General features: G+C 49.4%; 1 protein-coding gene across 1 annotated transcript; it reads right to left on the bottom strand.

Annotated features, from left to right (window-relative positions):
* Nucleotides 1–656: 656 nt before the first annotated feature.
* CAMP (cathelicidin antimicrobial peptide) lies at nt 657–2847 on the bottom strand. The gene is made up of 4 exons (XM_049642634.1): nt 2619–2847; nt 1636–1743; nt 1427–1498; nt 657–859 (listed from the first exon to the last, which is right to left on the bottom strand). Exons 1-4 carry the CDS (start codon nt 2814–2816, stop codon nt 722–724), a joined length of 516 nt encoding a protein of 171 aa, XP_049498591.1. The 5' UTR covers nt 2817–2847; the 3' UTR covers nt 657–721.
* Nucleotides 2848–13157: the final 10310 nt, after the last annotated feature.

Raw genomic sequence — 13157 nt, 5'->3', positions numbered from 1 at the left:
GAAACACACAATGCAACAGAGTGTGTCACCCTGCTTGTCTCTCCTAGCCAGAGCTCTTCAGCCCCCTGAGCAAGACTCTTGCTTTGAATGGTACAAAATGTTGGTGCTATTTGATCGCTAAACACAAGCCCACAACTTAAATCTGCTGCCCAGCTAAAGAAACAGTGAGTTTTCCCATGCCAGAGGAGATGCCAGAAGTGGTGGGCTTTTCCAGAGTTGAGATGTTGGAAGGGAACTGGAACTTGATGGGAAATGTACCAGCAGGCTGGCCTTAGAACCCAGCCAGCCATGAGACTGACCTGTGTCTCTGTGTTTAACAAAGTGGCTTTCACCTCCATAGGAGTAGGAACAGCTCTGCACATCCACACTACCACTGCACACAGGGTAGATCTCCTTAAGTCACACTGGGTGTTCAACGAGGCTGGTGGGAAGCATGTGATGGGCATGGGAGAAGGACCCTGAGAATGGAGCCACTTTTCCTGGACCTGCCACCTCACCCCGTGCCCTTCTGGGTGAAATAGCTGCTCCACCTTTGTGTTTTGCATGGACACACACACACACACACACACACACACACACACACACGTCCTCCCAGAATTCAGGATTCAAGTCATGATAAGTGGGAGGAGACAGAAAAGTACAATTGAAGACTTGAGGAAGTTGCTTTCACAAAAATTTATTTTGCAGGGTCCGGAAGCCTGAGCCAGGGAAAAGCAGACCCTTAGGCCTCTTGCCTGGGGCGAAGATTGCTAAAAAAGTCACGGATTCTCTCGACAATTTTCTGAATCTTCTCACCAATCTTCTGCCCACCTCGTTGGATGAGCTCACCCAGCTGGCCCAATTTGCTGACTTGTAGAATCTGTGCATCAGAAGGAAGCAGTTTCTTTGTGGGGGCTGGACCCAGGGTCAAGACAAGACCCCTCCCCTCCTAGACACCCCCCTTCTTGGGCCATCCCAGTTCATCCTCTGGCTGTAACCTTTGGAGTATGTAGTTGATTGAATCGCCACACCCACAAACAGATGAGGAAACTGAAGCCCAGAGATAGCAAGGGGCTTCCCAGGGTCTCACAGCTGAAAGCGTATTACTCTAAGTGGTTCTCAAGCTTTATCAGGAGTCAGAATCCCCTGGAGTTTGTTAAACTACATATTGCTGGGCCCCACCCCAGAATCTGACTCTGCAGATCTGCATGGGGCCTGAGAAGTTGCATTGCTAATAAATTACCGAGTTCTCACGGCCACACTTTGAGAGCCTGTACTAAGGGATCACAGAGCCTGTGAGGTCCTGGAGATGAGGCCCAGGTTGAGGAAGAAGCCCAGGCTAGGAGGGGCTTTCTGTGCCCTGGATGGGACAGTGGTTAATTGGCCCATAGGATGTTCTATGTACCACCACCCCATCAACCCCTGCAACCTACAGGGAGCCACTCACCGCATCACAGTTGATGTCAAAGTAGCCCCTGTTCTGGTCCAGGATGACTGTCCCTTCACACTGCTTCACCAGCTGAGAAGAGGAGGCTCCAGGTCAAATTGGAACCCCTACGCCATAACCTCCCAGCCTCACCCCAGTGCCTGGAAATATTCCCAGGAGGCCTCTTATTCAGCTCATTTGGGGGCTTCTGCCAGAGCCCCCAGCCTCACCCCATCGTCCTTGAAATCACACTGCTCCAGTGGCCTCTGTGTCGTCTTGGGGCACACAGTCTCCTTCACTTTGAAACTCACAGGCTTCGGGGTGTTTGGATCCCCGTCCTGGTCAGGGAAGCAAGCAGGAAGACCAGACGCAGGCTCATGATTGCCTTCACTAATCTGTCTCCCTGCCCCATCCCGAGCCACCCAGCGAAGAGGGTAGCCTTACAACAGCCCCTGCTATGTGCCTGACACTGGCTCTGTGCTAAGGTACGGAGGTGAGGATGACAAAGCCCATTCCTGCCCTCACCAAGCTGAGAGAGCAGGAGAGGACCTCAGGAAAGCTCTAATGAATAGCACCTCCCCCTTAGGGAGCCAAGGGAAAGCAGGGGCCTCCTGGGGACAAAACATTGCCACTGGAATCTCAAGGCTGAGCAGAGCCATTCCAGGCAAGTCACATCCCAGGGCCAGTAACCCCACTTTTGTCCCTGGAACTTCCAGAAGCCTGAATGGGAGAGAGTAAGGGTGGGGGGCACCTCTTCACACAGTAGAGATACTTTTTTTTTTTTTAATTTTTTAAATGTTTATTTTTGAGAGACAGAGAGACAGAGCATGAGCAGGAGAGTGGCAGAGTGAGAGGAATACCCAGAATCTGAGGCAGGCTCCAGGCTCTGAGCTGTCAGCACAGAGCCTGATGCGGGGCTCGAACCCACGAACTATGAGATCATGACTTCAGCCAAAGTTGGATGCTTAACCGACGGAGCCACCCAGGTGCCCCAACATAATAGAGATTCTAAGGCAAGAAGCAGAGATTCTAAGACAAGAAGCACTCGCGCTGATGGGGGTAACAGCTCTGGGAAGGTCTCCTGAAAGAGGTACGATCACACTTAAGGGAGGGGGGTTCCTGACATGAACAAAATGTTAACAATGGGAGGGACAGTATGGCCAAGACTGGCTAGAGCAGAACCTCCTTCCCCTCCATCCCCTCCTCGACTCACTCCCTCGGGCTGTGAGTCCTGCTGAAAGAGACGGTAGAGATTCTTCTCTGAGGACCGCTGGTTGAAGCCATCCACAGCACGGAGCACAGCTTCCTCGTAGCTAAGGGTCTGGGGGGTGGCCGGAGTGATAACCAGGCCCAACAGCAGTAGCAACAGTGACCACCGCCCCAAGGAAGGGCTGTCCCTCTGGGTCTCCATGGTCCCCAGTAGGCTTCCTCCCCACCTGCAAGTCCCTCCTTTATGCCCAGCCTGGGCCTGATGCAAAGATCCAACCAGGAGCCTTCCTGACCCGCCCATCACAGCCGCCTGCCCGGATGTGGGCTCAGGCTTGCCTCACACCTACTGCTGTTGCCTCACAGGGCTTGCTGGGCAGTGGGCAAAGTCCACCTTATGTGCAACTAAAGAAATAGTTTCTCCATCTCCCTGACAATGTCTTGGCCTCTCCTGGGACCCACAGAGGCAGGTCATTGCCAGGGTTGCTCAAGAGAGTTGAGTCCTCCAGAAGAGAAAGGAAGACAGGCACCTACATCCTTCTCCCCAGATGGCCTCCTCAGGAATCAGGGTAATATAGTGTATTCACCATTCAATCTCCAGCTCTAGGCACTGCCTAGCACTCAGTAGGCACTCAGCTAATGTTTGATGAATGAATAATAGTAACCACCCCTCATCTAGAGCCTGACCCACCCAGTCAGTCCTTTCCCTTCCCCCCATGGTCTTCTGTTAAGTTTCTCAACTTCCACATATGAGTGAAAACATATGGTATCTGTCTTTCTCTGACTGACGTATTTCACTTAGCATAATACCCTCCAGTTCCATCCATGTGGTTGCAAATGGCAAGATTTCATTCTCACTGCTGAGATATATAAATATATCCAAATTTATCATTTGGATAAATTCCTAGTAGTGCTATTGCTGGGTTGTAGGGTAATTCAATCTTTAATTTTTTGAGGAACCTCCACACTGTTTTCCAGAGTGGCTGCTCCACTGGTGCATTCCCACCAACAGTACAAGAGGGTTCCGCTTTCTCCACATCCTTGCCAACATCAGCTATTTCCTGAGTTGTTAATTTTAGCCACTCTGGCTAGTGTGAGGTGGTCCACCCAGTCAGTTCTAAGGGAGACCTTCAAGGCCACAACATCCTATTCTCTGGACCCAGCCCTCAACCAGTTCAGGCGCTCAGCTCTGTCTGTCTCCTTTTCCTGGGTTCTTTTCTGCTGCGTTTCTCAGTCTAAAAATGGCCCCAGCCACCATCAGATGTGGCCTGTTGCCCTGGCTCCTCACCACCTGAGCCTGGGAAAAGGTCATTCCCTCACTGACCCACTTCTTCACTCTCTCTCACACTCAGGGCCACTGCAAGCTGACCAGACCTCGCTGGATGCGGTGGTTACTCTCAAGCCTTAGCTTTACCTATGCAGGCACTAATGACCCTTGCTCCATTGTCCCCTGATGCCACTCTCCTGGTTTCCCTCCCACCTCCTTGGTGCTCCTTCTCAGTCTCCTCCAAAGCCCCTCCTCTTAACATGAGGGCTTGCAGAGTTGTATCCTGGGATGCTTCTGTTTCCAGCCCTCACACCTCCCTGGAGACACCCCTCTCAGGGCACCAGTTGTCACAGACAGACCTTGTCTGCATCTCTGAATTCAAGACTCCCATGAACACCCCTGGTTGTCCCCAGGGCCACCTGGTCTGCTGTTTTGCTCAGTGCCACCGCGTGAACCTTGAGATGAAAGCTTGGGGAGTGCCCCACCTGCTCCTTCTCCTGGGGACACTCCCTTCTGATCCCCCCCGACACACATACCCCTGTTCTGGTTCCTACCATCATCTTCTCTCCTCTGAAGTGTGATCATTCCTGCACATCCCAGGCACCAGGAAGCCATATAGACTCCAACTGCTCAGACCCCTCTGAGCCTCCTTCTCTTTCTCTACCTCTGCACCTGATGCTTGGCACACTCTTCACCTTGTGAAGACTTCCCTGACCTCCCACCAGACACAGCAACCTCCTCCTCTTTGCTTCCTCCAGGAAGTCTCCTCTGAATTGACCCCAAATGACTCCCTGTCCAGTGCTCTGGTTGAGACACCAGGCTGGGGTGGCCCATTCTGGGAGGGGGACGGGTGTGGAGAAAGCATAGCTGGGAGAAGTGATTAGCCAAAGAGATGGATGGGTCCAGAGGCCATGAGGCAAACGCTAGTCCCAGCTCTCCTGTGGAACAGCCATGAGGCTGTGAGGCCTGGGGTGGCTCTTGGCTCCAGTTGGTCCGTAGGACTCTTGGGGACTTGGGTGGGGCACCTCGGAAGGTGGCAGCCTGGATGAATGCTGCTGGTTGCACACTCAGCCTTGGGAAAAGGAAGGAGAAACGGGCTTCTGTGCAACCTAGTTTCACAGTCCAGCTATTGCCCCACTGGCCTCTTGGTCAAGCAGGGCTTCACATCAGGGCCTTTATAGCAGTTCTGCCCAGACTCCACAATTCCCATTGTGCGCCTTTCTCTCACCTGAAGGACTGTACTGCCAGGAGACCTGGCATCATTTCCTAGCTGTGTGACTTTGAGCAAGTTACTTTGTTTTCCTGGGCCACGTCTTTAGGATGGGGATTACATGCCCTGCACTGCCCGCATGGGGGCACACGTGACAGTGGGTGCAAAAGTGCATGTTTACTGTCAAGTCCTGTGCTCCCAGGGCACTTCTGTGAGTGAGGTCAGGGTCAAGTCTCCTTGCTCTGCAATGACTCTAGTTCAACTGTCCCCCAACAGATACATGCACACATGCAAGTCTGGGAGCTGTGCCCTCTTTGCCAACAACACCGCCCACTGCCCCAGGCTCCTGTCACATTTCCACTCAGAGTCAGCCTCCCCAGGAGGTCTGTCCCAATATCACCCCCAGTCGGCATCCTCTACAATGCACCCCACACCCAATACCAGGGTGGGAGGCAACCCACCACCCTTACCTTTAGTCTCAGGCTAGTTCCCAGGATAGTCATGAAGTCCTGAGCTGCCCCCTCAGACTGGGACTCCCCAAGTCATCCCTTCTGTCCAGCCTCCCTGTGGTGAGGCTATACCTCCTCCCAGGCAAGGGCTTTGCAAATGTGACAAGTTTGTCCCACAGAGGACAAGACTCTCTATTCCCTTCAGCCCACAGGTTCCCCAGGGGATAGGACCCATTTCTTCTTTGAGTCTCCTCTCAGGACTCAGCACCGGGCTCTGCGCTCAAAGGAGTCCAGCAGCCAGCAGGTCCTGAGCCAGGTTCAGAAAACATTTGTCAAAAAAACCCAAAAAACTAGGGGCGCCTGGGTGGCTCAGTTGGTTGAGCATCCGACTTCAGCTCAGGTCATAATCTCGTGGTTCGTGAGTTGGAGCCCCGCATCGGGCTCTGTGCTGACAGCTCAGAGCCCAGATCCTGCTTCAGATTCTGTGTCCCCCACCTCTCTCCACCCCACCCCTGCTTGTACTCTGTCTCTGTCTTTCAAAAATGAATAAACATAAAAAAATTTTTAATTAAAAAAAACAAAAACAAAAAAATACACAGCATGGGGTGGTGATAGGTAATTTCTAGCAAATATGCCCTTGTTTCCTTGGGGACCCTCCCAAGAGGGTCCTGGGGCATGGTGTCCAGGGAGGTGGAGGCTCTGTCCAGGGGGAGACCCAGATATTGCCTAGATGTCAGCTCCCAGGGCCCATCTGTCTTTCCCCGGTGGTGGTTGCAAGGGGAAGGGGAGCAGGAAGTGTCCAATCAAAGCATGTGTCCTCCTGGGAGAGGCCAAGGCAGCTGTAAGCAATCACACCCTGTCCTTATATCCACCCTGGCCAGGGACCCTTGTAAAATCAGATTTCCGTCCGCACATTTGCTGCCAATTGGGAAGATGAGACCTCCCGCTTCTGACCTGGGCAGCCCCTCCTTCTTGCCAGGTGACCTTACCCTGGGCCATTCCCCATTCCTAGCCTCTTCCCTTGTCAGTGATCCATAAACCCTGTGCAGCTCCAACATTTCTGTGCCTCCAGGTGGCTGGGGACATTGCAAGAGCAGGAGAGAAGACAGTCCCCTCTTTCAGCCTTCCCTTCCAGCCCCCCCCCACCACAGAACCCCCCAGAGTGATGTCACTGAAGTCAGGACTGGCCCATGACCAGTCTTCCCTCTCTCCTGCGGGCAGGGCAGCATGCACCTGTAACTCTCACCCGCTGCCTGTGGCTGTAGGGATTGGAAAGCAGGCATCTGCTCCCAAATCAACTCTCTTTTTGTAAGAGTTTTAGTGAGCTGTAACCGACATGCCACACAGTTCACCCATTTAAAGCGTAAATCATTATAGTGATTTTTACTACATTCACAGAGTTGTGTAGCCATCACCACAATTTTATTTAGTTTCATTATTTTAATTTTTTTTTTTTTGAGAGAGAGAGCGCAAGTAAGGGAGGGGCAGAGAGAGAGGGGGACACAGTGTCTGAAGCAGGCTCCACGCTGACAGCAAAGAGCCTGATGCGGGGCTCAAACTCACTGTGAGATCATGACCTGAGCCGAAGTGAGACGCTCAACTGACTGAGCCACCCAGGCGCCCCACCACAGTCCATTTTAAAACATCTTCATTATCCCCAGAAGAAACCCCCTGTTGGCAGTCACTCCCCATTTCACCCCAAGCTGCACCCTCGGCCCTAGGCAACCACTAATTTACTGTCTGTCTCTATGGATTTTCCTATTCTCAACATTCCATATAAACAGTTTGGTTTCTTTCATTTAGCATGATGTTTTCAAGGTTCATCCATAGTGTGGTATCGACACTTCATTTCTACAGCCAAATAATATTCCATTCTATGGTTATACCACGTTTTGTTTACCCACATATCAATTGATGGACATTTGAGTTGTTTCTACTTTTTGGTTATTACAAGTAATTCTAATTGACTCTTTTTTTAAATTTGTTGTTTTTAAGATTTTTTTTTTAATGTTTTTATTTATTTTTGCGACAGAGAGAGACAGAGCATGAGCAGGGGAGGGGCAGAGAGAGAGGGAGACACAGAATCGGAAGCAGGCTCCAGGCTCTGAGCTATCAGCACAGAGCCCGATGCAGGGCTCGAACCCACAGACCATGAGATCATGACCTGAGCCGAAGTCGGACGCTTAACCGACTGAGCCACCCAGGCGTCCCTAAGATTTATTTTTAAGTAATCTCATCACCCAACGTGGGGCTCAAACTCACAATTCCGAGATCAAGAGTTGCATGCTCTACAGACTGAACCTTCCAGGTGTACCTCTAATTGATTCTTAATGTTTGCCAGGAGCACAGTATTAAGAGTGGAACTACACATGTCACCTCCCTAGCCCAGGACCACAGGGGCGAAGTCTAGCCCTCTAGCCAGGCATTCAGGGTTGTCCATCATGTGCCAACCTCTTCACCCTCCTCACTTCCTATTCTTCCCACCTACATATAAAGGCCCTAAATTTTGAAACACTACACTGGCTTCTCTACCTGTAAACCTTGCTAAGGCCTCGCCTCTGCCCTTCCTGCATGTCCTTGGTTCACCCCACAGCATATTTAAACTCAGTCCATCTCTCAAGGTCAGCCAAAATCACACCTCCCCAAGATGCCCTCCTTAATTGCCAATGGTCCAGAAGGAATTCTCCCAGCCACTCCCTGGGGGTCCAAAGTACACAAACTGTCCCTAACTGGTCTTACTGTTGATGCTTTATTCTTTATCCTTTACCCCAGAGAGTTATAGAGGCCCACAGCATCAGGGGAAGAACCTCAGAGGGAGTAATCCTGAACTCAAAGAGAGAGCTCCAGGACCAGGGACACAGCCTGGGCAAAGGCATAATGGCCAGTAGGGGCCATGTGAAGAGACAAGAGGGGAACAGTAAGTGTTGGAAGCAGTGATGGGGCAGGGGGGGAGGGAACCATGGTCCTCAAGAGACTCAGTGGGGACTCAGAGCAGGAAACAGGGCTTGTTTGAAGTCTGAGCAGGGCAGAGAAGGTAGATGGGTCAGAAGGTTGAGGGAGTGGGGGGATTCCCAAACACCAAGGGAGCCGAGGACAGAACAGCCTTGCTAGGACATTTCACGGCATGAGGGATATCAGGGACACTTAAAGAAATTCAAATGGAGAAAAAAAATCTTTTAGAGTCAATGACCAAACTTTAATTTTCTAAATGAACCATTCACACAGTTGACTAAATTTACTGACTTGTCCAAAACATATATCATGTCACGCTGTGGGATGAGGGGAGGAGTGGAGTCATGGGGTCTGAGAATGTTAGAGGGGCCAGGCCTCCAGGGACCCCAACCTTCCCTGTGTCCTCAGCCTCCCTCTCTCTGTCTCCCTCTTTCAGGTTCACCATTCTAGATTATGTTTCTGGGGCACCAGGGTGGCTCAGTAGGTTAAGCAGTTAAGCACCTGACTCTTGGTTTCGGCTCAGGTCATGATCTCACAGTTTGTGAGTTCAAGTCCCACATGGGGCTCTGCACTGATGGAGAGAGAGGGATTGTCTCTCTCCTTCTGTCTCTCCCCTGCTCATGCTCTCTCTCTTTCTCTCTCCCTCTCTCTCAAAATAAATAAAACTTAAAAAAAATAGATTATGTTTCCATGTCTGCTCAAATGGATTATAAAGAGAAATAAAAGCAGATCTAGTAAAATTGCACGTAAGTCTTCAAAATATTCAAACCAACTCCTGTAACGTGCTATAAATGGTATAAAATGTTTGAAGAACTGTTTTGGTTGATACACTTGCTAGATTCTGTGAATTGCTTAGTCTGAAAAATAGAGCAGTGTTAAGATACTAAAAGAAGGCACATCAGAAAATTATTCAGTGGGGGCACCGGGGTGGCTCAGTTGGTTAAACATCCAACTTCGGTTCAGCTCATGATCTCACAGTTTGCAAGTTTGAGCCCCGCATCAGGCTCTGTGCTGACAGCACAGAGCCTGGAGCCTGCTTTGGATTCTGTGTGTGTGTGTCTCTCTCTCTGCTCCTCCCCATTCATGCTCTCTCTCTCTCTCTCTCTCTCTCTCTCTCAAAAATAAATAAACATTAAAGGAATGCACTTGGGATGAGCAGGTGATGTATGGAAGTGTTGAATCACCGTATTATACTAATAACTAATATCATACTGTATGTTAACTAATTGGAAGAAAGAAAAGAAAAGAAAAGAGAAAGAAAGAAAGAAAGAAAGAAAGAAAGAAAGAAAGAAAGAAAGAAAAAAAGAGGGACACCTGGGTGACTCAGTTGGTTAACCATAAGACTCTTGATTTCAGCTCAGGCCATGATCTCACGGTTCATGAGTTCGAGCCTCGAATTGGGCTCTGTGCTGATGGTGAGAAGCCTGATTGGAATTCTCTCTCTCGCCGTCTCTCAAAATAAATAAATAGACCTAAAAAATTAAAAATGAAAGAAAGAAAGAAAGAAAGAAAGAAAGAAAGAAAGAAACAAAGAAACAAAGAAAGAAACAAAGAAAGAAAGAAAAGGAAAAAAAGGAGAAGAGACAAGACAAGACAAGACAAGACAAGACAAGAAAAAAGAAAAGAAAAGAGGATCCTCTGCTCCCCAGAGGTAGAACAGATGGGATGGGCTCTGGGGAAGTGGGTTCTGATGAAGACCATGCCATAAAGTGGTTAGGGCATGGATGTTGAAGCCAATGTGCCCGAGTTCAGGTCCTCACACTGCCACTTACTTGCTGTGTTCTTTTGGGCAAGTAGCTACCCAACTTCTCTGTGCCTCCATTTCCCTCTTTGTAAAATTGCCTTGGAAAGTACTGACCTCAGGTAGTTGAAAGGATGAGGTCTGATAAAGAAGTCAAAGCAGATAAAGAACTTGGAATGTGGCTGGCCCATACTGATGCTTTGTTATTATCAACAATGAGAGGAGCTACCCCCAAGGGTTGATCAGGACCTTAGATTCTGGGGCCGGGAAGATGTATGTTTGAATCATTGGTTTACCTCTCACTAGCTATGACTTTTCTTGGGAAAATTCTGCCCTGGTAGGCACTCTCAGCAGCAAGTGAGTGTGAACCCAACTCACTTTGCCTCAGGCATAACTGAGAAGCCAAGCTGTAGAACTGGTCCATCTGGATGCTGGCTCCATTTTCCTGCAATATCCTTGGCCCTGTGCTTGCTTGGAGATGGAGAAGGAGGCAGAGAGCAAAAGGAGAGTAGAGTCAGGATCTCAGAGGCTGTGGTAGCTAAGCCCTGAGATGGTCAGGTTGGGCTCTAGGCACGCTTCCCATGCCCACTCCTAACCCAGTAAAGGATACCAGCCCAGGAGATGGGAGCAGATGGTTCCGCAGAGGTTGGTGCAAGAGTGTTATCACTACCTCATCCCCAACTTTGGACCCCCACCTTTCCCAGTCCTCCTCTATTCCCCCTCCCAGTCTGGTTGAGCCAGCTGTTCTCTGCCATCATGCTCTGCACTTAAAACCTGAACTTTGGACAAAGCCCAGGCTCACCTGTGTGTACACACCTCCTTCAACCCAGCCCTGGAGCCCTGGATTTCTAAGCCATCGAAGCTAAGTGGTATAAGAGAACTAGGAGGAGCTGGGGCTGAGTGACCTGGGTTCTGATCCTGTTCCCTGCCCAACCATGTGAACTTAAGATTTTCACCAGCTATACCTCCTCCTTGTCTATGAAATAAAAAAATATTATACCTGCATGGAAGGTCATTCTCTTCTCCATGGAGGAATTCCTTCCATATGGACTTTGAGGTGAGGGATCAGAGACCCAACCTCCATAGAGCCTTCCTTGCCTTCTGAGGGGGAAGGAGGTTAGCAGTGATCCCCTCCACATCTGCCACTTAGGACCTGCTCACTTGGAGAAGCCCTGATATAGCCCAGGCCACTGAAGACCCCTGGAGACCCACTTTTCAGGACCTCCCTCAAGGATGTGAATTCAAGGATGTTCATGAGGAGGCATGAGCCAAGATGCTCACTGAAGCTTTGTTGGGACTAGTTGGGAAACTAGAAATTATCCAAACATGTCCGTGGGGAATGGTATGTCCACTCTATGCCTACAGTGCAGCCATTTTAAGAAGAATGAAGCAGAGAGGTGCTTGGATGGCTCAGTCAGTAGAGCATGTGACTCTTGATCTCGGGGTTGTGAGTTTGAGCTCCACATTGAGTGTAAAGATTACTTAAAAATAAAATCTTTAGGGGCACCTGGGTGGCTCAGTTGGTTGAGCATCCAACTTCAGCTCAGGTCATGATCCCATGGTTCGTGGATTCAAGCCCCACATCAGGCTCACTGCTGTCAGCCTGTCAGCACAGAGCCTACTTCCAATCCTCTGCCCCCCTCTCTCTGCCCCTCCCCTTGCTTTCTCTCTCTCAAAGATAAATATTTTTAAAATAAGAATAAAAAATAAATAAAATCTTAAAAAAAGAATTTTAATAAAAAATAAAAAAGGATGAGCTGGAAACTACCCAAATAGCCATCAACAGTAAAAGAATAACTATATTATAGTATATTCATAGAATGGAATACTACTCAGGAATAAAAAACTGAACAAACTATAATTATATACAACAGTATGGGTGATTCTCACAAACATCATGATGCACGAAGAAACTGGATGCAAAAGAGTATATATTTGGGGTGTCTGGGGGGCACAGTCAGTTAAGTGTCCAACTCTTCATTTCCACTCAGGTCATGATCTCACAATTTGTGAGTTCGAGCCCCACATAGGACTCTGTGCTGATGGCGTGGAGCCTGCTTGGGATTCTGTCTCTTCCCTCTCTCTCTGCCAACTGGTGCACACACACACGTGCTCTCTCTCCCTCTCTCTCTTTCTCAAAATAAATAAATAAACTTTAAAAAAAGAGTAGGGGAGGGGCGCCCAGGTGGCTCAGTCGGTTAAGTGTCTGACTTCGGCTCAGGTCATGATCTCATGGTTCGTGGGTTCGAGCCCATGTCAGGCTGTGTGCTAACAGCTCAGAGCCTGGAGCCTGCTTCGGATTCTGTGTCTCCCTCTCTCTCTGCCCCTCCCCCGCTCACGCTCCATCTCACTCTATCAAAAATAAATAAATGTAAAAAATATATATATTAAAAAAAAAGAGTAGGGGTGCCTGGGTGGCTCAGTTGGTTAAGTGTCCAACTTCGGCTCAGGTCATGATCTCATGGTTCATGGGTCTGAGCCCTGCATTAGGCTCTGTGCTGACAGCTTGGAGCCTGCTTCAGATTCTGTGTCTCCCTCTCTCTCTCTCTGCCCCTCCCGACTTATGCTCTGTCTCTCTCTCTCTCAAAATAAATATTTTTTAAAAAAGAGTATATACCATATGATTCTATTTTCTATAAATTTTAAAATCTGGCGGGGCGCCTGGGTGGCGCAGTCGGTTAAGCGTCCGACTTCAGCCAGGTCACGATCTCGCGGTCCGTGAGTTCGAGCCCCGCGTCAGGCTCTGGGCTGATGGCTCGGAGCCTGGAGCCTGTTTCCGATTCTGTGTCTCCCTCTCTCTCTGCCCCTCCCCCGTTCATGCTCTGTCTCTCTCTGTCCCAAAAATAAAAATAAAAAAAACGTTGAAAAAAAAAATAAAATAAAATAAAAAAAATCTGGCACCACTAGTCTATGAAGTTCAAAGTCAG

This window comes from Panthera uncia, chromosome A2 (genome assembly GCF_023721935.1).
Source record: "Panthera uncia isolate 11264 chromosome A2, Puncia_PCG_1.0, whole genome shotgun sequence".
Classification (NCBI taxonomy): Eukaryota; Metazoa; Chordata; class Mammalia; order Carnivora; family Felidae; genus Panthera; species Panthera uncia.
Note: the sequence above shows the minus strand (reverse complement) of the source record. Positions and strands in the feature narration are given on the sequence as shown.